Source organism: Anolis sagrei, chromosome 2 (genome assembly GCF_037176765.1).
Source record: "Anolis sagrei isolate rAnoSag1 chromosome 2, rAnoSag1.mat, whole genome shotgun sequence".
Lineage (NCBI taxonomy): Eukaryota > Metazoa > Chordata > Lepidosauria > Squamata > Dactyloidae > Anolis > Anolis sagrei.
The window spans coordinates 75235480-75255623 of record NC_090022.1 but is presented as its reverse complement, the minus strand read 5'-3'; the positions used below and the strand labels follow the sequence as shown (position 1 = coordinate 75255623).

The following is a 20144-nucleotide window of genomic DNA, read 5'->3' as shown; positions in this document are numbered from 1 at the left end:
GTTCAAGTCAAATATCCCCCTCAGAAGTGCCCGCCATACCTCTTATGTCAAGCATCTTCAACAATGCATAAAGTTCAAAGCACACATTTCCCCTCTGCTCAGCATATTAACATCCCATTTTGAAAATTTCCTCTTGCAATTCAACAGGGGGATCCATTTCTTAACTCTTAACCCTTTCTTAACTAGCTGTATAATATAACCCAGTTTCACACATTTTCTGTCAGAATACACATTGAGATTTAGAGAACACTTTATTGAATAGACAAAATATATATTGGTTTTTTTTCCAAAAGCTCTTTGGCTATGATATGCCCAAGTGTGATCATCTTATGGCTTTCCTTGTGCTATCCATCATTCCTGCTCACAAAGCACTTCTATACTGGACTTTCTGTTTGAGCTGTGCAGGTGGAACAAAATCAGCTCTCAGATTGTCAAATTAGCGGTTTGACTGGTGAGACTCTGCCGCATATAGGCTCAGTTAGTATCCATGCCATCACATTCTTCTGATTTCATCTTAGTACTTGTGCAAGGAGAAGGGTTTCTCTGAAGCTTGTCATCTCTGCGTTGGTAGAATAGTACATAGGCTGCTTTTGTCTACAAGACAACAACAGACGGGTATGATATAGAACAAGTAAGAGGACATAGTAAGAGGACAAAATTATACTTCAGGCCCAATTCTAGTGTTCATTTTGACCTTTAATTTTTTTTTCTGAAACATTCTTAATGGCTTGGGACCTCTGGTGCTGCAAGGAAGAGATCCTCCTTTGGTACCTTCACACTGATTGTGGAGTGGCTTCTTTCAAAAGATTGGCCTGGCAATTTTTTTATGGTAATTCTGATACTAAATTAAGGTTTTTATTCTTTCAGACCTTTTCAATTTTAAATTAAAATTTTCACCATGATGTGAAGTTGTTTGACCCCCTGCCCTGGAACAATGTAAGCCATTTCACTGAGAACTGTATTTTATTTTATGTTTGTGAGCTATTTAGTAGTCAATATTGTTGCGATCTAACTCGGTAAACATGAAGGGTCCCAATCATAAATGTTTAAAATGTGTAAAGCCTACCTTTCTCAAAAATAGTGCTGCACGTAGATGAAAAGCTAGCTCAAAGAGCAAGAAACCAAACCACAGTATGTGGTCAGTAAGCCAATATCAAAATAACTGCGGCGAGACATATGAATTTCAGCAACTCAATTCTACTGCTTGAAAGATATGACCTTTAACTTATAAAGGCTTCTATGGAAACAGATAAGGCCAGCAAACATTGATGCACGAAAACAGTGCAAAGAAAGTACGACTTAATAGAGCTTTCTCCTTGGAACTCCCCATGACTTGAATATAATTTTCTTTAGAAATGGATCTGTAAGTCCATTCTTTCCTTGCACTTGGCAAATTTAACCACCATATATATTACCGTATATACTCGAGTATAAGCCAACCCAAATATAAGCCAAGGAACCTAATTTTACAACAAAAAACTGGGAAAACTTATTGATTTGAGGGTGGGAAATGCAGCAGCTACTGGTAAATTTCAAAAATAAAAATAGATGTCAATAAAATTACATTAATTGAGGCATCAGTAGGTTAAATGTGTCTGAATATTTACATAAAACTGTAATTTAAGATAACACTGTCCAACTCCGATTAAATAATTATTTTAATCTTCTTCAACATAAATGTGCTTACGTATCTTTCCAATAATACATTTTGGGGAAAATGCTGTGTGTATATGAATAAGGAAAAGTGGGAAAGACTAGCTTGGAAAGGGGGTGAGAAATAAGGACTGGAAATGGGAAAGGGTTGGAATGGGAAGTGGGTGGTTGAAAAGTGGGAAAAGGAAGTGGAAGGGGTAGCTGGGACACACTGGGATGGAAAGGGGGCAACTAGAGAAGGGGGAACAACTGAAGTGTGAAAGGGGGGCTAGAAACTGGGAAAGGTCGGAATGAAAAGGGGGGGCTGAAAAAGTGGGAAAGACCCCAGTTTAGAGTGTGAAAGGGGGAGGATTGGGAAAAGCTGGGGAAATTGGGGTGGTAAAGAGGGGAAGCTGGAAAAGATTTGGTTTGGGGAAAGGAAGACTGCAAAATAAGCAAGACTGGGGTGCAAAAGGGAGGGCTGGAAAGGTGGAAAGATTGGAGTGGGAAGGGAGCAAGTGGAAAAGTGGGAAAGATTGAAGTGGGAAAAGGGGTTGGGAAAGTGGGAAACCGTGGTGGGCAAGGGGAAATACAGAAATGGGAAAGAGAGGGTGGAACTTGATAAAGGCTGGGATGGAAAGGGGGTTGGGGTGGAAAGTGGAGAGAGAGGGGCTGGGGATACTAAAGAGTGGGGTAGGAAGGGGGAAACTAGAAAAAAAGAATGAGATGGGAAAGGGGTGCTGGAAAAGCAGGGAAAAACTGAAGTGGGGAGGGAAGTGAGAAGGACCGAGGAAGGAAATTGTGGGGGGGGGGGGGGGGGGAGGTCCTTTCTTTGGAAGGGGCTGCCTGGGAGAGCCGCCTGCCTTTGCAAAGCATCCAAAGGACTACTGTCTGAGCAGCAGGCCGAGAATGGTGTTGGGCTTCAGGGCTCCCAGCATGGCTGCCTGTCTGCCTGCTTTTGAGCTCTTTCCTCTTCAAGGCCAGCAGCAGAGCAGCCACCTGGGGTTGCCTCCTCTTCCACTCCCTCCCCTCCAGAGGGGAGTCCCAGAAAGGGGGAGGGGAGCAGAAGTGCGGAGGAAACAAACCCTCCCACGATTCATCAATCCCCCTCCCCGTGGAACAAACAGGCAAAAAGTGAACTGATCAGAATGGGAGGAGGGAGGCTGCGCAGCCATCTGGACCAGGGCAGCACTGCCTGGCAGATCCAACCTTGCAGCAGCAACAACCCAATCTGCCCACCTTCCTGCTGCACCATGAATTGCTCCTCTGCCCCAGCTCTGTTTGAGGAGGCTGTTTGGTGGCTCCCAACCGAGGGAAGCCCCCAAGGTGCTCCTGTAGTCCAGGAAATGGCTCAGAACCCAGTAGACTTTGCTGCTGCCACTACTTTTACCACCATTCCTCTTCCTCCTCCTCTGGCCCGCAGCATGGCACTATGAAAGGCCGAACATTGCATGGAGCTGAATGTCAACCGGCCTCGGAGCCGAGCCGTTTGCCCTCAACTGCCTGCCATGAACCGGCTTATACCTTCACTTGAGTATAAGCTGAGGGGGCCTTTTTCAGCCTAAAAAAAGGCTGAAAAACTCAGCTTATACTTGAGTATATATGGTAATTCTAAAAGTTAGAAAATACCTTAACATTAATCTTATTACTATTTATTTATTTATTATTTATTTGCGACTGATACTTACCACAATTTGATCTTCAGAGGCTGGTGACACACTGCTATCATCAAAATAATACCATTTCCCATTGATTTTATTCTTTGCATATGCAGTATCTACCAGGAAAGTTGGAGGGAAGAAAGCATAGACAAGACAATATGACTTTTCTTTATGAGAAAGCAAATACTGATAATCTCAATGGCATTTAACAACATAACAAAAGGAACAGTTCCCATGTGATCATACCAACGAATCATTCACTTAACCATATTCAGGTGGCAAAGTCTCTGCATACACTGATTTCAAAGTATTAAAAATCTGTAATGATCACGAAACACCTTAAAATGTGTATTTTTATCCTTCTGAATATACTTCACAATTGGGGAGGGGGAGTCCAGGCAGGGGGGAAAAGAGTCTTTTTTCAGCTATCTTGTTGTAAAGAAAATGCAAGACAAGGTGCAAGTTAAGGTGTAATTTGACTACAGGATTAATCTAAGCTAAAAAGCCACAAAATACAGATACATGGGGAAAGGCTGCATTTAATTATCTGTGTTGTCATAAGAATTACCCCAAGGCAAGAACATGTTTAAGGAACATTGCTTAGCCTCTTTTATTGGCAAAAGAAAGCGTTACTTCATAATCCATAATTAAGAGTTTCTTTAAGGAGTCTGCCACACAATTGATAGAGTAAGAAGGAATGGCAGCACAGAGGGAATGAAAGTGATTCCTTTCCTCAGGAATACCGTCACTTACTCGTATGCCCCAAGTTCTCAGGCATTAAACCTTCCTACAGCACTAGCCTTGTTAATGAAGCAGAGCAGCATATTGGATTGATTACAACAGCTGAAACTCAGATCCTGGCTGTCTTTTTTAAAATGCACAAACTCAGGTTAGTTGGAACATCGTCTTCTGAAGCCTCTTATCTGAAGGAACCACTGTGTTCCCTTGCTCACAGAGTCCATTATTCTGTTTTCTTGCTTTAAAAAACCCTAGAAAGGTATACCAGCCAAAAGCAGAAGTCTGGGAAAGTCATGTGACATTTTGCCCAATTGCTGTCCTTCTCCTGAGGACCAGAGACCAGTTACTTACAGTGACCAACCCCCATGCCTCCGTAGTGATTGGAAACGGCAATCAGGTCATACACATAGGGACTTGCTGCTGGGTCACATACAAACTCAGACATGTTCAAATCTCTGCAAGAAAAGGAAGGCCAGTTCATCAGTGTGAGGCAAAATGGTACTGACTCAAGATAAAGAACATTTATGAACTTACAGAAAGTCTAGCATGTTCTTCAGTATTTATTTCAACACCAGTGTTCTCATTATTTAGTTGCTAACTTTTAGTAATGGAGCCAGTTCAAAAAAACAATTTCCAAATAACATTTCCCAAGTGTTTATGGAACTGCATTTGCTCAGGAACGGTCTTGCTGGACAATATTTCTACAATAGTCAGCATTTCCTGGACTTCAACTGCAATAGCAACGTTCCAAGTTACTATAATTGTAGTGTTAATCAAGAGGCACTACTATGACAAGACTGGTTGAAAAGGAACATTCTCTGCACAAACTGAGTGGCCAAATTACCTAGCCATAAATACAGTAACTCCTACAACCATGGAATCTATATCTATGGTTTCACTTACCACATGCCTAGGGGAAAAAGTTGCTATGCGCTCCAGGTACTTTTATGCTATACTTCCCCTAGAAGTTATCAAAAAGTTGCCTTGGGGGACCAAGCAAATTCTTAGAGAGGATACCTGTCTAGAAATTTCCTTCCAGAAGCCTAATATTCCTTTAAGGGTGGTGGTTGCCAGTGATCACAGAACTTTACCTCAGAAAATAGTGTGTTGGTGGCAAAGTCTCAGCAGCCTCCAAACACTTAATTGAATTTATATAATAATTCTTTTACATGTTTTGGTGGCGGCGGTGGGATGAATGAAGTCCCCCCTGCCAGAAGAATTTTGGATTTGCCCTGAGTGTGTGGATTTAGAAATTCACAATAATTCTTTACAATTGGTGGTTCAGCGTTGGGATTGTTAGAATAAATCCCATAGATCTTTACACACACACCCTTCCCCCCGTCCAAAATTGAGATAAAATATGGTTATTTCCTCATCATTTGGAGCAACCTACTCAGCAGTTTTGCTCTCTCTAGCTGTGTGAGACTGTGTTTTAAAATTGTACAGAGGCCTCTCCCACATTAGACTGAGCAAGAGAAACACTGGAACAGAAAGCAAAAGAAGGAGATGTCAAGGAAAAGCAGAAATATTTTTCAATGTATCCAACAATAATATTAGAATACTGAAGAAAAATATATTTAATATAACGACATCTAGAAAACAATCTTGTATAGAGAAGAAATAGAGAAGTCTATCCTATGTATGTTTGCTGGGCACCAAATCTAAGCAGCTCTAGCTAATTCAGTCAATGATGAGGAACGTTGAGAGTTACTGTCCATCATTTGGAGGGCCATATGATTACGATTCGTATTTGAAACCATGTGCATTTCTGCCTAAACCTGTGTAGCAAGTGGAAGCTAACTATTGCCTGTATGTCTTCTTCCCCACAGAGGAGATGTTTCTTCCCATATTTTATTTGGGCTTTATCTAGTTACTCATAACTTCAGTTATTAGCCATAATTGAAGAAACCTTAGAACAAAGGATAAATATACTTTTGCCTCTTTACATTTTTAAGGCTATTATCTGGTACAAGAGCAAGATTCTAGATACAAGTTAAGTCTCCAAAGAGTTAATTCACATCAGAGATGGCTTTGCTTTAATAATCAATCCAGCTGAAAAGCCTACCTGATGGGGAATTCAACCACAGTGTCAAGTTTGTCTCTCCAGTATCTGTTGTATGAGAAACGTTTTAAATGTACTACCAAAATGCGTGGCAGAGACCAGAGGTCAAATTTCTTTGTGGCTTGCTGATGTTTCTTGCAATTAGGACAGTACCTGAAACAATACATGGAACAAGTTACTCTGTCAGAACAAATGCAGTATACAAATCTGTTCTTTTAGTTCTATGAAATGGTAAAGCAAGAAAATTGAATATGATGAAGCCTTTCTTTTCCCAAAAGACATCAAAATCAGCTGAATCTTTCTTATCTGGGTGGGTTAACACCCACTACCTACCCCACTGCTCTGTATCATACCTTACTTTCCACATGGCTAATTGGATTAACAAACTATACTTGGACACCAAAGTGTTAAGAAACAGCAACTCCTTTCTGAAGAGGGATTGTGCTGTTCCAAAGCATTCAGTTATACACTGTTCAAGGACAACTAATCTGTAAGGCCTCACTCTAATTTGTAAAGTCTTGCCCAGTAATGTGATTAGCAACAGAACCCACAATGAACCTACCAGGGATCATGTTCACCAAGTGTTTCCATAGTTGTGAAGAGCTCTATGCAATCTCTAAGTGCTACTGTAGTTTTCTTCTTCTGTGGCTGAAACATACTGCAGTGTTTTTCAAATGCCTACCAAAAACAAATGTATATATGTTTTTGCCCTTCCAATACAAAATACGTGTTACATTATTCTAAAAACTAGGAGCATACTTTAAATTCCTTGGTACAAATAGGTAATATTTTAATCTCAAAATTCATTATCTGTCATCCTCCCCTCTAGTCTGAAAGTCTCATATCTGCACTATCGGTAGCTGATCTAGACTATAGGTGAAGAAGGCCTAAAATAATTAAGTAATCAATTGGACTTGCTAGAGGGAACAGCTAGAGGGAGATAATTTCCACATACGTGTAAAAACATAAACAAAAGTTTATTCAGACCAAAATAATTAAAAAACACCAACAAATGCAAACAAAAGAATCAGAGAAGGGGAAATGCATAAACTGGGTTCCAAATTTGTGTCATCACATTTAATATCTCTATAGGAATAGTGATGCTACTAGGAAATAGTGATTCTGAGTCGACTTCAGGCTGATATGGGTGGGATACAAATGTAAATAAAATAAATAAATTTCTTTAAAAATGAGATTGGCCTATTGTAGATATAACCCTAAACCATGGTTCAATGCATGATAGACAACTTGGCTGAGGTCAGTTTTAGCATTACTAATTCAGCAGATGTGGGAAACCCTCATCCAACATCTTCTCAGCAAAGAGAAGTGCATGGGCTGGCAAGCCCTACTTTAGTGGTACACGACAAAATGCACTCCCTCAACTTGTGCATTCCCCACTCTTTGTTCTTGCAGCTATACTAGTGGTGTGGACAAAACATCTGAGTCCTGCTGTAGACTGACCAGAATCTACTTGATCCAAAATGAAAGGAGCATGAGTTAGTAATGATTCTGGGAGTCAATCCTCCCCCCACCCCTCAACCAAGTAAGAAGCCCAAATGATACAATAGGATGGTCTCCACCAAATGTGCCTCCTCTTCTCTTATTCTCTGCTCTTCCCCAGCACCCATTTTTCTTTCTCTGTGTTTCCCTGTATAGAGAGAATGCTGCTTTTATCTCCAACTGCTGTTTGGAACTAACACTATGAGGACAATTGGAAAGTGAGAGGAGCAGGAGAGAGGTTCAAACAATTTATTGCTTTACTAGCTGAAAATGGTGACTCAAGTATTGGTCTAATGGTCCATGCTTACAGAAGCAAAATATAGTAAGATTTCTATAATGACCCTGGGATCTGGTTCTAGGACCCCCTGTAGATACCCAAAATCATGGATGCCCAAGTTCCTTTATATACATTGGCATGGCAAAATAGTGTTTCTTATATAAAATGACTAGATTAATAATTTCCTTTTGGATCTTTTTTGATGTTGGTTGGGATGAGGGGGAGTTTTCAAGCCATGGATGGTGGAATCTATGGATGTAGAATCTCTGCATATAGAGGGATGACTGAATTTGAAACATAAATAAATATTTACCTAATTAATGCAGCCTCTACATAATATATAAATGGAATGCCACTAAATACCCCTCTGGACAGGTATATTAAGCTCTAAATACATTTTATCCAGTTTTATCAGAATGAACCTTGTAACTGCAATAGGAGGGGGCTCCCCACACCCAAATATCTGTAAGGCAGTTACATTTCCCTCTTGATTTGGTAGCAGACATGAACAAGGAGATGGAAGAAGGAAACGAATGTAGTCCATATACTTTGGTATGTAACAGCTCAGAGCATCTAGTATTGTTCACTTGGATTGTCTAAAATTTTGGACAGATGTTTGCCCAGGTCTCAATACTTAAAAATGGTTTTAACTGAACACTTCAGAGGATGAATCTGAAATCTTTTTATTCAAAGCATTTCTATGTTCCACAAATCCTTAGGCCCTCTTTATGTGCAGCTGGTTTGCATTAAAATCCCAAGTCAAAGACATAGAAAAGTCAAGCACTTCCCTAAACATGCATCTACATGAATAAAATGGACAACTTCATACCTGGCCTTCTTACATGGCTCTACTTAAAGTATCTGTTCTTCTCATATGAGTTCAACATCCAATTATCATATGTAGTTGCTCACATACTACTTTTTTAAGGAAACAATGTGAGAAGCAAGGCAAAAGCAGGGTTGCTGTTTTCCAGGCTGTATGACCATGTTCCAGAAGCATTCTCTCTTGACGTTTCACCCACATCTATGGCAGGCATCCTCAGAAGTTGAGGGATCTGTTGGAAACTAGACAAGTGAGGTTTATATATCTGTGGAATGTCCAGGGTGGGAGAAAGAACTCTTGTCTGCTTGAGGCAAGTATGAATGTTGCAAATGGCCACCTTGATTAGAATTTAATGGCCTTGCAGCTTCAAGGCCTGGCTGGTTGCTGCCTGGGGGAATTCTTTGTTGGGAGGTGTTAGCTCGCCCTGATTGTTTCCTGTCTGGAATTATCTTGTTTTTTTAGTGTTGCTCTTTATTTATTGTCCTGATTTAAGACTTTTTAAAATACTGGTAGTCAGATTTTGTTCATGTTCATAGTTTCCTCCTGTGTGTTGAAATTGCCCACATTCTTGTGAATTTCAATGGCTTCTCTGTGTAGCCTGACATGGTGGTTGTGAGAGTGGTCCTGCAGTTCTGTGTTCTCAAATAATATGCTGTGCCCAGGTTGCTTCATCAGGTGCTCTGCTATGGCTGACTTTTCAGGTTGAATTAGTCTGCAGCGCCTTTCATGTTCCTTGGTCCGTGTTTGGGCAATGCTGCGTTTATTGGTTCGTATGTAGAATTGTCCACAGCTGCATGGTATATGGTAAACTGCTGCAGAGGTGAGAGGATCCCTCTTGCCCTTTGCTGAAATAGCATTTGTTGGATTTTCTTAGTGGGTCTGTAGATTATTTGTAGGTTGTGTTTCTTCATCAGCTTTCCTATGTAGTCAGTGGTTCCTTTGATGTATGGTAAGAACACTTTTCCTCTGGGTGGATAATCAAGGTGGCCAGTTGCAACATTCACACTTGCCTCAAGCAGAAAGTTCTTTCTCCCACCCTGGACATTCCACAGATACATAAACCTCACTTGCCTAGTTTCCAACAGATCCCTCAATCTCTGAGGATACTTGCCATAGATGTGGGTGAAACGTCAGGAGAGAACGCTTCTGGAACATGGCCATACAGCCTGGAAAACTCACAGCAATCCAGTGATTCTGGCTATGAAAGCCTTCGACAACACAATGCAAAAGCATCTGGAGTGATTACGATATTTCTTTTCTAGATGAGAAAAGGACTGATCTGGAAGTCTAGAAGGAGCAAGTAATTCATGCTCTCTGGCTTATGACAAGAACATTAATTATTGCATTAAATTACAACCATTTATGGGAACAAGATGTAGCCATTATTGCTTGCTATAAGGCAGATCAGACAGACTAGTTCTACAAAGCAGCTTCTTCAGTGCAGCCACCCTCAATATTTCTTCTAATATTTGCTTGCTCAGGACCATTCCAAAAGTATATGGTCAAGAGAAACCAAATCATCTTGCCTTACTCCCTGGTGACAAGAGTTGAGCCAGAGTAGCACCCAGCATTGCCTTTTAAAGGGGGGACAGAAAAGCTAATCACCTGTGCCTCATGTTCATCAAAAAGCAACTTCCGAGTGTCAGAATCCCAGTCAATAGCAACAGTAGCATGGGCTGGAAAAAATAAACAAAAGGAAAAACAAAGAATAGCAGCTCATAAAATCTGCCACAGATGAGATGTGTCTGAGGTGGCATTTAGAGGTGAATACCTACAACTCAACTTGAGGATTTTCCCCTCTGTGGGAAGGGAGTTTATTTCTGATGTTCCGTAGGAATTCACAAGACTGAAGGAGAAGAGCCGCTTTCTGTGGTGCAGGCCTTCCTTTCCTGATTCAACCTGGGTGCCATCTTCTGACTGGCAGACATCTGTTTCTGATATTTTCTCCTTGTTTTCTTCCTCACCATTCTGATGTTCCATCTCTTCAATTTCACCTGAAATATATACATAAAGTTGTTTTTCACTTTTCAATTCCACCTAATTTGCCCTTCAATATTTGCAACATTGTGACACTGTCTGTCTGAAAACTGTCTGAAAACTGAAGAGCAATTGGGGTTTGGGGAGGACACATTGTTTTATTTCAGAGAGACAGAAAAGTTGTCTATGTGTAAGATGGAAATTATATGAAGAATATTCCAAAATAATGGAATATTTAAGGCTGACAGAATATTTTAGTAACAAAATATTTAAGGCTTTGGACTAAGTCCCTGAATGTTGAATCGAACTTGGATGCAACCATATTATTGTTATATTTAATGTTTTAATCAATGTTTTAATTGTGTTTTATTGCTATGTTGTGTACTGGCATTGAATGGTTGCCGCTCTGAGTCCCCCCTCAGGGGTTGAGAAGTACGGGGTACAAATGTTTGAAATAAATAAATAAATAAATAAATAAGATTTATGTCCAGTCTTTTAGATGACCCCTTCTTTTATAATATCCCTGATTACAAGAAGTTTGATTTCATAACGTAAGGACCTTAATTTAAAGATTGGCAGGGTTTAACAAAACCTTGTGCAGTACCACACTTCAGCAATCTGTCAAAATTTGCCTAGTCATCTATCAACTCACTACACCCAACCCACATTAAATCCAGATTTTACTCCCTATAATAATTTCAGGAAAACATACCTTCAGGCACACTACTGGAGCCATTGCAAGTTTCATTATCTGAACAGACATCAGGGCACTCTTCTTTTGAAGGAATTTTTACATAGCGGCTGAAAAAACATTTTTTTTTAAATTAAAAACTGTTAGAAGCTATTATTCATTACAACATGAGGAAGATCAGAAAAGAAGAACAATGGAGATGCACATTACATTCAATGGTGCATTACAATTATGCACCAAAAGGTGCCTGTACTCCTCTGTCAGGCTGAGACTAAGAAACTCACCAGCCTCATTGTGATGGTGGAGCAGCAGCTTCCCTCCCAAAGCCCTTTTTCATTCATCTCTTAGCTAGGAGATGAAAGAGAAATAGTGTACCTTCCCACCCATGCCATTTCTCCTTCATCCTCCAGCTGGGAGACAAAGGAGAAACAACACCCTTTTTCTAAAGAAGGAAGAAGTGGCATTGTCCTCCACCTGGTGAAAAAGCACTGCTTCTCCTTCCTTCTTTAGAAAATCCTTTTTTTTTAAAGTAATGTGCCCATCAAAATTGCAGGTAAAATAAAAATAAAATAGTAAAAATTCATGCAGTCCAGAAACGCTAGTCAAAGATGAAGAGAAAGATTCCTAGCTGCTGCAATGGTGGCGGATGAAAAGAACTGAGGCAGTAGCCCCTCTCACTGGCTATATACTCTATGGGGAGAGTGGGCGTGGCTAAAAGTGTCTAATAAGTTTTCTAGAAGATTCCGAACTGTCTGCGCAAGCGCAGGAAATACCATATGTGCGATTCACAGTTGACCATGATGGGAAACTTGGATAGTTTTTTTTAAATGGCTATAGTAAATTAATGAAAGACAGATCTATCAGGGATAAATAATAATGAAATCTAAGTCTATGTAATATGCAATTTGTGTGCATAACAGCAATAAATGGAATACTGCCATCATCTCAGGTTTGCTGCTTGGACATTCATCTGACTACTTGTTATTAGTAACAAGCCCTTCCCTTTTACTTTTTATAATTTAATACAATCTTATTGTGAGGAAGAGAATTTCAGAGACATTTTTTTATTATAGGAATAAGCTAAATAACACATTTATATATAAAAAAACAACCTGCAGTTCTTAAGGCCCATACAGTTTTCATGAACATCTTCATGATAAAATCTGTGGAGGCCATATACAAATTAATATAAAGTGGATATCAGACAAGCATTTAATAGGCAGCAGACAAGTATGGAGATCTTTCCAGAGATAGTGCTACTGCAGAGTAACTGGAAAATTGAATATATCTGCATTTCAAATGGATAAAAAGCTATGGTATAAGTGGAACCTAGACTCACCCAATCCTCTCCAATATAACACTGTACAAGTAATCTAGAGTAAGCTTATGTTTGGGCACAGCTATGAGTAGTGGCTGGCCATATAGGACTGTAGCTGGAGTAGCATTGGATTGTCTTGCTTTCTTTTCTCTGAAGTAAATTGAAAGAGTAACACATTCAGCACCATCTTCAGCAGGCTTACAAATTTCATACCTACAAAGAGAGAAAAAAAGAAGGGATGAATTTTATTTCTTCAGAGTTACCATCCTATTTGTTTTCATAATCTCAAACAATTTCAGATCACAGCTCTTATACCTGTGGTGGATTCTGATCTCTTTACCGAGTGCAGTATACCATTTCCCTTTTGTTACCCTAAGCAAGCACCATAAACCTAACTGAAAGGAAATTTTAAAATGGGACCTCTGCCTGGAGGCTTAAAATCTAAAAATATTTTAATATTTTAACCAATTCTGTGTTCTTATCTATACAAATAAAAATGTAATGTTCGTTTGTGGGATTAACATAACTCAAAAACCACTGGAAGAATTGCCGCCCATTTTGGCCACAAGACACCTACTAACACTACTAACCATCACTAAAAAAATTGATTTTGTTATTTGGAAGTTGTAGTTGCTGGGATTTATAGTTCACCTACAATCAAAGAGCATTCTGAACTCCACCAAGGACTCCCATGACCAACATGGGCATTGATGGGCATTGACCTAGAGTTTGGGAGTTGTAGTTCACCTACATCCAGATTGCACTGTGGATTCAAATAATGATGGGTCTGGACCAAACTTGGCACGAATATTCCATATGTCAAAATATGAACACAGAAGGAGTTTGGGGGGAAACAGACCTTGACATTTAGGAGTTGTAGTTACTGGGATTTATAGTTCATCTACAATCAAAGAGCATTATGGACCCCACGAACAAGAGAATTGGGGCAAACTTCCCACACAGAACCCACATGACCAACAGAAAATACTGGAGGGATTTGGAATGAATTGAGAAATGGTGCCTTAAGGTCATCCAGTCCAACTCCCTTCACCAGGGCAAGAAAATGTTATCAAAGCCCCCCTGACAAAGAGCCATTCGGCCATAGATATAGATAGATATATATGATTCACACACACACAGATACAGTATCATAGATTTAAAAGGGACCCCTAAAGAAAGACAATTACATGTTGCATGTTCCTGAGTAGGCAAACCAGACCATCTCTACATCAACACTAACAAAGAAACAACAAGAAATACTGTTTACCCACAAGCATAAAGAAATTACATATATTAGAAACCAACACTTTCTAATTACTTTTTTTTCCAGATCACTAGACTGGGCCACAGCAACGCCTGGCAAGGGATGGCTAATTAAAATAATATAATTTAATTATATCAGTTCCTTATCCCTCCTGTAACTAATAACCACAAGTTCCAACTGAAAATACCACAGCAAAAAAAGGCTTTTGGAAATTAGAATGAAAGCATACCATTTTAAATACCAAGAACGTTAACTTGTGCATGGAATAAGTTCACAAACATGCGTTCTGTAACAAAACTAGAGCCATGTTATCTAGCCACATAGGAGGCCCCGGTGGTGCAGTGGGTTAAACCCTTGTGCCGACAGGACTGAAGACCGACACGATTGGAGGTTCGAATCCAGAGAGAGAGCAGATGAGCTCCCTCTGTCAGTTTCATCTTCCCATGCAGGGACATGAGAAAAGCCTCCCACAAGGATAGGAAAACATCAAAACATCCGTGCGTCCCCTGGGCAACATCCTTGCAGATGGCCAATTCTCTGACACCAGAAGTAACTTGCGGTTTCTCAAGTCACTACTGACACAAGGAAAAAAAACCTAGCTACATCTCTGACAAACTGTGGGAAATGCTCCAAGATGTTACTCATTTATGCTTATAAAGACTAGAAATTCCAATATATCATATGAATTATTTAGAACTAGAATACTAATTCATATTTGTTAGAAATAATGTTCTATCAGCCAACAGAAATTTATTTTATTTTTATGTGTCTTTCTTTTGTATGGCATTGAATGTTTGCTGACTTTGTTGTTCACCGCCATGAATCCTTTCGGGAAGATAGGACAGTATATAAATAAAGTATTATTATTATTATTATTATTATTAATTTCTTAAATAACAACAATTGTATGTGGATGTCCACATGTGTGTGTGCATCCAACAAGATGAGAGAGAACAAAGACACCCAAAAATAAAAAGACCCAGGCAAGACTGGAATATGAAAGCAATAAAATTGAGTGTGGTTTCCTCAGACACAGTTCCAAAAGAGACAAGGCATTAGGAGAGGTAAGGCATTAAATTCTATCTCCTGAAATTGCACAGCATGAAAGGCCTCCCATCTACTGACACCTTTCACAGATCCTCAATGCCATTCAACATCCTGTGGTGATCTATCATCACTTTTCTGAATGACAAAGCAAAGGCATTTCACTAACAGGAAAAATTACACTAAAAATGTTTAACCCCCCCCCCCCCCACGAAAAAAAATCTTATATAATTGTAACTATGCTTATAGGTTATGCTAGAGCTCGTCATTTAGACAATGAACACTTGACATATGTAAATAATTCATTTTTCTATTCCTGTTGCCAATACTGCATAACAACTGTATACACAAATACATTAAAGAGCTCATAAACTTTAAATTTTTTGAGAAGATGAACTCTAAGTTCAACTCCTAACATACAATTAATTCTACTTCCTATTTAATGGAAGTTAAAAGCAGTTTTGAAACACACATTTAAAACATAATAATAGAGAAATAAAATACTCCCAATTAAAAGCTCCACTATTCATACACATGCCATGTTAAAGAAAAAACTATTTACCTGCTGGAGGAAAGATAGCAAGGAAGAGACTAACTAGATCTCCCAGGGTTTATTTCCACAACTTGGTAGAAATAACCAAGAAGGCTTTATCTCATGTACTCACCAGGCAAACCTGTGATGGCAGTGGGACCAAAAGAAAGCCTTTCATCAAAGATCTCAAGAATTCAGGCAGGTTCATATTGGGAGATATGGTTCAGCATGACCAGCTCAACTGCTTTTCTTAGAAGAAGCAGCTTCTGAGATGTTCATGAAGGTTTATTACACATAGTGCGATGAGGTTCAACTCTCAAAGCATAACTAATGGAGAGGAACTGGCAGGGAAAATACTTATGTATGAAGGAATCACTGATACAGGATGCCAATACATTTTCCTTTACAGATATCAAATTACAGACTGTATGCCACTTCTCCTTCATAAGTCAGGATTGATTTTCTAGTTCTTATTTGCATTTCAGCACTAGTAATGGATAAATTCTGAACTATGCTTTAAGTAGGTTATAAAATCATCATAAGTAATAACTATAATCCTCCCCAATATTACCTTTAAAACAAAGGCCATAACAATTCCTCTCCAAAGTATACAACCTAAGGAAGCAGCCATCAAAGAAACATGTTCTATTTCATTAACAGATGTAACAAAGAAGAGTAGGTTCAAAATCATTCAATCTTCTACCTGTTTCAAACAATACTGGATAAGACATGGTGCAAGATTTTAAAAATCTGGTTGAAATGGCTAACATGGGACTACATGCTATTCAGTGCTGACATTTCACATATTTTTATAAAGTAAAAGTGATCTGCAAACCATTTTGACAAAATTTCATCAACTTTATTTATAAATGTTGAATGCCCCTATTTATCCAAGCTAAGAGAACAGGAGCACTCAAACATGTGTCAATGCTAATGCAATGTTAATCTCTCTGTCCTCCTGTTCCAAAATTAAGGGTAGAGGAGAGAGAAAACAAACCTCTGCATATTGGAGCATTTGACAGAAAAGCTTACCTGACCCCTTGTAGGCTGGCTCCGTGCTCCAGCAGGATTCTGGGTGATGTGACATCACCATCATGGTGCATGCTGGGGCTTTACATCGGAGCAGAAGCCTAATGGGGGCTGGACATCATGGGATCTGAAGGGAAAAAATAGTGAGTGTCTGGGTTGTGTGCTGAATGTCCGATTCAGTTTAGCTTGGGAAAATTCAGCATAAGCAACCCATATAGTTGATGTAGTTTTGTCAGATTGATTTGCAGATCACATTTATTACCATCGATCAATTTATTTTTCAGGAGAAACATCTCCCAATAGAACTGCTGGATTCCAACCAGTGGCACCATTAATGTTCCTGTCTGAGCTCAAAGTGTGCATTCAAAAAGTACCCTAATGCACCTGCCAGTTTCATACTGACTAATCCTCCAGTAATACCTAAGGTACATGATCAATGTATATAGGAATTCAACAGGGAAATAACACTACTGGTTTTAGTGGGGCTTCCAATAGCTGCACAACATTAGGAATTTGTAGCATTTGTAAGACAGAGACATTACAAATGAATAGAACAAATAAAAGAAACCGCAATCTCAAAGTTGGCGCTCCCAACCTTTCATCCTCTGCTTCAAAAGGAGACTGATCTGATTTTAAACTCAACAACGACATTGGAAGAGAAGGAATGTACCCTTTCATTATGTACCATTCTCTCAATCTAAGTAACACACATATTGCAGCCCAATACCAAAATAAATAAATAAACAAAGCTATGTACATTTTGATAGTCTTCATTGATAGAATGACTTATCCTGCGATACTACATTAAACCCTTTCATTTCTGGTTCTCTCCCAGTTAATATGTCACCTGTCATTCCAACATATAAATAATTTCACATTCACAAAATTTCTCAGTTTATAAAGATTAATGAAGAGAGATTCAGGATAGATATAATGGAGTACCTTCTCACATACCACATAGTTAATTCACTGAATTTGTTACCAAAGCAGACAGCATGACTGTTGATTTAGACAGTTTTAAAAGAGAATTAAACAAATTCATGGAAAACAGGCCATCAACGCCTATTAAATCATTATGCCAAATTGGCATATTTCAAGGATAGTATGATGATGATGATGATGATGATGATGATGATGATGATGATGTTATTTCTTACCCGCCTCTCCTTGTGGCTTGAGGCGGGTTACAACATTGCTAGAAGTACATGATCATCTAAAAACATTCTATAAAATTCACATATTAAAACATATTTCTACAAAATACATATTAAAATACACAGAAAATAAGATTAAACTTACGTCTCAAGTTTACAATTTGCGATTACAACTGGCTAGGTAGGTCTGCCAGAAGAGATAGGTCTTCAAATGTGTTTTAAATTCTGACAGCAGGTCATTCTGACAGCCAACAAAAAGGTCCTCTGGGTGACAGTTCTGGTAGGCTGGAGTAGCTGCCCCCCAGAGGACCTGATTGTACTGGGCAAGAGGATCCTGTAGGTAACCTGGACTCAAACCACGTAGGGCTTTAAAGATCAAGGACAACATGATGTACTTTGCACTTTGTATACCTGCGAACACTAGTTGTTGGAAAACACGACTGGGAGGGACGTATTGCATTCATTTCCTGCAGACTGGTTTCTCAGAGTCATCTGACTGGCTAACTATGATAACAGAATGTTGTACCAAGTAAGCTTTGTTTTAATCCAACATATAGCTCCTTATACTTTTACTCACTAAGGCCATTCACTCTGACATCTTGTACTTTAAATAAGTATATGTGCCTAAAAGGATGTGGTTGGAGGATGGGGAGAGACAACTAACCACTTCTGTATACCACCTGGAAAGTGTTGCAACTGCAAACACAGATTCAACTGGAACACCCCCCAACCATAATGAAAAAAGCGAATTTGTGGCTTTTTAGGTGCTTCTGCACCTTCCATTCTTGTAGTTTAACCCCGAAGATACCCTTTTCCGCTTAGACATAACAATGAGGATTAGCTTAAAAATTTCAATTCAACTACTGATAGGTACTTGTTATATAAAAAAAAGTGGGGTGTTACCCATGGTTTTAGGAAAGATTCTTCTTTAGCACTTCAGAAAACCTTGGAGGGCCTCACCATCTGCACCATATCCCTCATTAAAACAACTCAAATTCTCAAATGCCCTCAATTTTATTTTAATGGGTATGAAAGGCATTTTCATTATGTTTTAAAGTAAACTAGGCCACATCTATTTTGAAAAAGACCACTCCTGGCCCTAAAACAGCCCAGGTGGATCAAGCATCTTGCCGTGTAGAAATACATACACCATTTAAGCAATATTCTCTTCTTTAAGCTATTGGCTGAGAAAGGCGGTATACAAATACAGTAAATAAAATAAACAAACATACCTCCCTAAATTGTTTCTCATAAAGCTTAGTTTCTAGACCTTCAATATTCTTAGTTGTCCTTCTGTGGTCAGATTCCATCTTCTTGCTATGTTTTTTTAAATTATAGTCCCCAGAACTGGACATAATATTTCAGGTGAGGTCTGACTAAATCAACACAAAGTGATGCCACTGCTTCCTTTGAACTGGACACTATAATCCTGTTGATGCAGACTAAATTGTGTTGGCTTTTTTGTTTGCCACATGGCACATAGAGGGATTTGACTCTCAAAAACAAAGTACAGGAATCTCAGTACAGCAGTCTTAGTTGACTGCATTGGCATACTTGCCTATCACACAAACTAAAAAAAAATGCAGACATGATAGCATACAATTTTCCTGAAAGGATGATTGAACTCTGTCAATAGGAGAGCTTTTGCCAGAATACAAGTAGAACAGAATACAAGTAGAACGTATAAGGTTAAAGGCAGCAATAGAATATCGACTTTGTGGCAGCAATAGAATATCGAAGTTTTATTGCCTTCTGTCACTTTTCATCTTTTCTTTCTTGAGTGGGGAGATAGGGTCTAAACATTTTCTCTAACTCACACACTCTGTAACAAATAACATGACTGCAAATCTGTGACAACATCAAAATTCTTTCCCAGCATGAATTCTGTACCATTGTCACTCAATGAAGAAACCATTGAGCTTCAAAGACTAGCATAGTATTTGGCACTTTCTGGTTGATCTAATAAGGCAGCATCAATTAGCGTTTGGAGGGTTTTCATCCTAATAAAAGGAATGGGTAGGAAACAGAAGTAATGAAGGTCTATTTATAATCTAATTTTTCATAAACTGATTTCTCATAATCAGTTATTAGAAAGTTAGTGAACAAGTTCCTTTTCTGAGTTTATAGTGTTAATTTCAGCACTCCCACTCCACCATAGTGGAACATTGTGGAACAAAAGCACTCTCACTCTACCATAATGGATGACTTTAATAGAACTGAGAAAGTCTTGATTCTGGTGAGGCTATAAAACAAACCATTAATTTTGTGTCTACACATAATTTTTATATTGAAAGGTTCTACATTTGTTTTGAGCAGGTGATGTTTCACTCATTTCATCCACCACTCTCTCATAGATGAGTTTTTGGCTACTGTTAGAGTTAAGCTCTTAAGAACCTCTTAAGATACCTAAAACCTGCCTTAAATAGTATTATCCAAATAATC

At 38.9% G+C, this 20144-nt stretch overlaps 1 protein-coding gene across 2 annotated transcripts in view; it reads right to left on the bottom strand.

Moving 5' to 3' along the window:
* Window positions 1-232: 232 nt before the first annotated feature.
* USP4 (ubiquitin specific peptidase 4) overlaps window positions 233-20144 on the bottom strand; it is a 36961-nt gene continuing 17049 nt past the window's right edge. Inside the window, exons 14-22 of one of the 2 annotated variants that reach the window (XM_060765733.2) lie at window positions 12701-12892; window positions 11383-11471; window positions 10469-10687; window positions 10299-10369; window positions 6656-6771; window positions 6097-6246; window positions 4383-4486; window positions 3321-3409; window positions 233-594 (exon numbers count right to left, since the gene is read on the bottom strand). In XM_060765733.2, coding sequence (XP_060621716.2) covers window positions 475-594; window positions 3321-3409; window positions 4383-4486; window positions 6097-6246; window positions 6656-6771; window positions 10299-10369; window positions 10469-10687; window positions 11383-11471; window positions 12701-12892 — 1150 coding nt within the window. In that variant the 3' untranslated portion in view covers window positions 233-474. Of the gene's footprint in view, window positions 595-3320; window positions 3410-4382; window positions 4487-6096; window positions 6247-6655; window positions 6772-10298; window positions 10370-10468; window positions 10688-11382; window positions 11472-12700; window positions 12893-16551; window positions 16676-20144 lie in introns of those variants that run through there. The other variant, XR_010909171.1, reaches the window with a different exon arrangement.